The sequence below is a fragment of the Oncorhynchus gorbuscha genome, linkage group LG25 (genome assembly GCF_021184085.1).
Source record: "Oncorhynchus gorbuscha isolate QuinsamMale2020 ecotype Even-year linkage group LG25, OgorEven_v1.0, whole genome shotgun sequence".
NCBI lineage: Eukaryota > Metazoa > Chordata > Actinopteri > Salmoniformes > Salmonidae > Oncorhynchus > Oncorhynchus gorbuscha.
The window spans coordinates 38,693,645-38,698,644 of record NC_060197.1 but is presented as its reverse complement, the minus strand read 5'-3'; the positions used below and the strand labels follow the sequence as shown (position 1 = coordinate 38,698,644).

The window sequence follows — 5,000 nt, the reverse complement described above, 5'->3', positions numbered from 1 at the left end:
ATGGGCTGTGGTTCCTCTGGCCTAAGACCCTGCATACACAAAGACTCTCCCTGGCCAGTGCAGATGACCTGTGCTGACATCTCCCCTATTGCTGTGCGCCTAATGTAGGAACACAGAGCAAACAAAGCCATGCAACCTCAGAATCCTTCCTCAAAGCTGGACTTGGTTCTGAGACCCTGGACCTCATTCTAGACAAGTGCACCATAGATACCTTGCTACAGTTTAGGGAATGGGGAGCCAAGATCAGCCAGGTGCTAAAGCAGTACCTGGAGGCATTGAGGAACTCTGGGTCTCACCTCTGGTTTTCAGACGATGACCCTGATGCCAGGATGTTGTGGTTGGAAAAAGAGGGCTGGGAGCCAGGGGTGATGGCTGCCAATGTGGGAGTGCAGGAGGAGGAGGAGCTAAGGGGAGTGACATATTACTGCTACCAGGTTAACCCGTCCTGTAGCACAGTAGCTAGTTGGTTGTTGAAGTCTGTCTGTTGTTCCATTGCAGTATAGTCAGTATAGTATAATAAGTAATTTCTTGATACAACTGACCGAGTCTCTTATCTGGATGTTTCTTTCTATGTCTACACAATATGAGGAGGTCTTGTGAAGTGCTAGCTGTCCACTATACTATGGAACTATTACTGTATTTATTTGATTTGACCTTTATTTAACTAGGCAATTCAGTTAAGAACCAATTCTTATTTACAATGACGGTCTACCCCGGCCAAACCCTAACCCGGACTGTAGACTTGCCTTTGAAAAGAAAGGATTCAGAAGGACAGTTCAATGCAAGAAATTAACGTTTGCGATGGTAATGTGTACATATAATGCTCAGTGTGACTGACTTGTAACATGGTCAGTAGTATGTTATTTTTGTAACTTGTGTTTTACCTACACTAACACAGTCCTTTTTTACATTTATGAATTCATTTGAAAAAAACATGTATTTTTATCTCAGGTTAAAAATAAGCAATAGTTGTGTGAAATTCTCATAAGAAAATGAAAGACAATGTCCTTTAGGAATATTTTGTAAAGTTTTTGAAAATGCTGTAGAAGTCGGCAGCCTCTTCAGTCTCATCCAGTAAAGCGCCCTGACAGAATTTAGGAGGGAAGAACTCCCGGGGGTCCAGGATCCCAACGACAATGTTGAAGAAGCTGTGAGTAAAAAAAATGAAAAGATTATATAATTATAACATAATGGATATCTGTAGATTTAACAACAGTCAAATCCATGCTTGAGGGGAGTTATGTGTTAATAATTCATAATGCTTTTATTATTATAGAATTATGGATTCTATGTTTCCATAAGTATCACACAAGTGAAATTAAGACATTCTTTTGATTGCTTTCAGGAACACATAATGGACTGAGGAAGTTACTCAGAACGAAGATATGGAACAAAGTCTACATAGACCATGTATTGATGTCAAATATGACACTACACACGTGTATATATATACAGTACCAGTCAGAAGTTTGGACACACCTACTCATTGAAGGGGTTTTCCTTCGTTTTACTACTTTCTACATTGCAGAATAATAATGAAGACATCAAAACTACAAAATAACACATATGGAATGATGTAGTAACCAAAAAAAGTGCTAAACAAATCAAGTTCCCACATATGCTAAACACTTGTTGGCTGCTTTTCCTTCACTCTGCGGTCCAACTCATCCCAAACCATCTCAATTGGGTTGAGGTCGGGTGATTGTGGAGGCCAAGTCATCTAATGCAGCACCATTACTCTCCTTGGTCAAATTCCCCTTACACAGCCTGGAGGTGTGTTATGGGTCATTGTCCTGTTGAAAACAAATGATAGTCCCACTAAGCGCAAACCAGATGGGATGGCGTATCGCTGCAGAATGCTGTGGTAGCCATGCTGGTTGAGTGTGCCTTTAATTCTAAATAAATCATACAGTGTCACCAGAATTGCACCCCACACCATCAGACCTCTTCCTCCATGCTTCACGGTGGAAATCACACGTGGAGATCTTCCGTTCACCTACTCTGCATCTCACAAAGAGATGGCTGTTGGAACCAAAAATATAATATTTTGGGGCCTCCCGGGTGGCGCAGTTAAGGGCGCTGTACTGCAGCGACAGCTGTGCCACCAGAGACCCTGGGTTCGCGCCCAGGCTCTGTCGTAACCGGCTGCGACCGGGAAGTCTGTGAGGCGATGCACAATTGGCCTAGCGTCGTCCGGGTTAGGGAGTGTTTGGCCGGTAGGGATATACTTGTCTCATCGCGCACCAGCGACTCCTGTGGCGGGCCGACCAAGGTTGCCAGGTGCACGATGTTTCCTCCGACACATTGGTGCGGCTGGCTTCCGGGTTGGATGCGTGCTGTGTTAAGAAGCAGTGCGGCTTGGTTGGGTTGTGTATTGGAGGACGCATGACTTTCAACCTTCGTATCTCCCGAGCCCGTACAGGAGTTGTAGCGACGAGACAAGATAGTAGCTACTAAAACAATTGGATACCATGAAATTGGGGAGAAAAAGGGGTAAAATAAATAAATAACAAAATCTCACATTTTGACTCAACAGACCAAAGGAGAGATGTCCATCAGTCTAATGTCCATTACTCGTGTTTCTTGGCCCATGCCAGTCTCTTCTTATTATTGGTGTCCTTTAGTAGTGGTTTCTTAACAGCAATTCGACCATGAAAGCCTGATTCACGCTGTCTCTTCTGAACAGTTGATGTTAAGATATGTCTATTCCTTGAACTCTGTGAAGCATTTATTTAGACTGCAATTCCTGAGGCTGGTAACTCTAATGAACTTCTCTGCAACAGAGGTAACTCTGGGTCTTCGTTTCCTTTGGCGGTCCTCATGAGAGTCTGTTTCATCATAGCCCTTGATGGTTTTTGTGACTTCACTCCAAGAAACTTTCAAAGTTGTTGAAATTTTCCATATTGACTGACCTTCATGTCTTGATGGCCTGTCATTTCTCTTTGCTTATTTGAGCTGTTCTTGTCATAATATGGACTTGGTCCTTTACCAAATAGGGCTATCTTCTTTATACCACCCCTACCTTGTCACAACACAACTTGTTGGCTCAAATGCATTAAGAAGGAAAGAAATTCCACAAATGTACTTTTAACAATGCACACCTGTTAAGTGAAATGCATTCCAGGTGACTACCTCATGAAGCTGGTTGAGAGAATGCCAAGATTGTGCAAAGCTGTCATCAAGGCAAAGGGTGGCTACTTTGATGAATCTCAAATATAAAATATATTTTCATTTGTTTACCACGTTTTTGGTTACTACATGATTCCATATGTGTTATTTCATAATTTTGATGTCTTCACTATTATTCTACAATGTAGAATTTAGTACAAATAAAGAAAAACCCTTGAATGAGTAGGTGTGTCCAAACCTTTGACTGGTACTATATACAAAAACTGTCATATTTAATTCACTGCCCAATAATAGACACACTAACCTTGAAAGCATCCAGCCGGTCTTGTCCGTGTAGTATGCAGAGCTGACAGGTATGCACCCAAACTCAGTGAAGGTACTCACCCACTTGTCTTTACCTGGTGATGAAATTGATCCACAGTCAGAAAGCCACAATCAGTGAGTAGAAATGTGATTTGAGAACAGAATCACAAATCTGAATTGCCATGCAACAACTGGTTGCTAAGGAATGTTTCTTGGTATTCCCTCGGAGAGAGGATGGCCACAAATAAAAGGCAAGTATTTAACAAACTGCATGCCTTGTCCATTTCCTTACCACTTGGGGTTGCAACTTCTCCATACCAGGTGTTGACCAGCAGACCTTGTCCTGGACCAGAGGAGCTCCCTAAGATAACCTGGCCCAGCAGAGCAGCATCGGCAGGGATCTCCATAGGGTGGAAGTCCTCCCTTTTCAGCCTCTCCTTCTTACAGGTTTTGTTCCTGTGGTTAATCGTATACATGACACCCTGGGAGAAGTCGGAGGAAAAGCTGGTTTGTATGATGTTTGAATTGCAACATTTACCTGGAGCTAACTTTTCAAATAGCACTTCTGGGTGATATAAAAGTCATAATCAATCAAACAATAATATAATACTCTTAGCAGAAATGTTTATCTTTAATTTACAATCTGTTGATTTGATTTGATTTGGATCTCTTTTCGTCCCCATTTGGACTCATCTTCCAGGAGTCCTTAAACATTCAAATACAATTTATAATACGAACACATTTTCACATATAACACACTACTACAAACATACATGATATACTAACATAATGACCCAATAAATACTCAATCTAAAAAATATTAGTCCCACAACATTTCTATGTATTATATTTAAATGGTTTTAAAATAATGTTTAAATGTATATATTGAAAGGTTTCTGGTTTGCTCAGATAATTTATTCAATTTCTTTATTGCTCTAAATCTAAATGTTATTTTGCCTATTTCTCTTTTCTGTCTAGATAACGCATAAATGGTGGACAATCTATTCCTAGTATTTACGGAATGTCTGTCTCTTACCAAATGAATACCGTTGTGAATAGAACTTGGCCGTTTTAAATTATGTATATTATGAAATAAAATAAGCATGTTTTTTTCAATTACCTTGTCGATTGATGACCAACCAAGAACACTGCGCATGACTGCAACAGAATAACCATATCTCCACCTTAAAACAATCCTTGCTGCTTTGTTCTGTGCAATCTGCAGCCTCCTAACTTCACTTGATGATGCATTTCCCCAGACCACAGAACAGTAGTTCACCTGATTCTCAATTAATGCTTGTGTTATTTGCTTAAGAATTTTCCCTGGTAAATATTTAGCTATCCTTCTGATTATGCATGCTGTTTTAATAATTATTTTACATAGATAATTATTTGAGACGACCATGAAGAGCAGTTGTCTAGCTGCACTCCCAATAGGTTGGTTTCTGCCACTTCTTCAATTTGAACTCCTCCCATACTTAATTGTATTCCATGCTGTTTTGGAAACGATGAGAATAGAACGATTCAGAACTTTTGTGAAACATCACCGCACAGTTGAAAAATAAATG

General features: G+C 40.5%; 1 protein-coding gene across 1 annotated transcript; it reads right to left on the bottom strand.

Moving 5' to 3' along the window:
- Nucleotides 1–639: 639 nt before the first annotated feature.
- On the bottom strand, nt 640–4,603 carry LOC124014177 (ependymin-like). Its single transcript, XM_046328935.1, has 4 exons — nt 4,553–4,603; nt 3,725–3,914; nt 3,434–3,527; nt 640–1,148 (listed from the first exon to the last, which is right to left on the bottom strand). The coding sequence occupies exons 1-4, from the start codon at nt 4,586–4,588 to the stop codon at nt 1,010–1,012; spliced, it is 459 nt and encodes a 152-aa protein (XP_046184891.1). The 5' UTR covers nt 4,589–4,603; the 3' UTR covers nt 640–1,009.
- Between the last annotated feature and the right edge of the window lie 397 nt (nt 4,604–5,000).

Coding starts and splice junctions, on each gene's coding strand:
- LOC124014177 (XM_046328935.1), bottom strand. CDS start 4,588: ATGCGCAGTGTTCTTGGTTGGTCATCAATCGACAAG. Junction 3,915..4,552: donor GTTGGTCATCAATCGACAAG/GTAATTGAAAAA, acceptor GACTTCTCCCAG/GGTGTCATGTATACGATTAA. Junction 1,149..3,433: donor ACCGGCTGGATGCTTTCAAG/GTTAGTGTGTCT, acceptor TTTTACTCACAG/CTTCTTCAACATTGTCGTTG.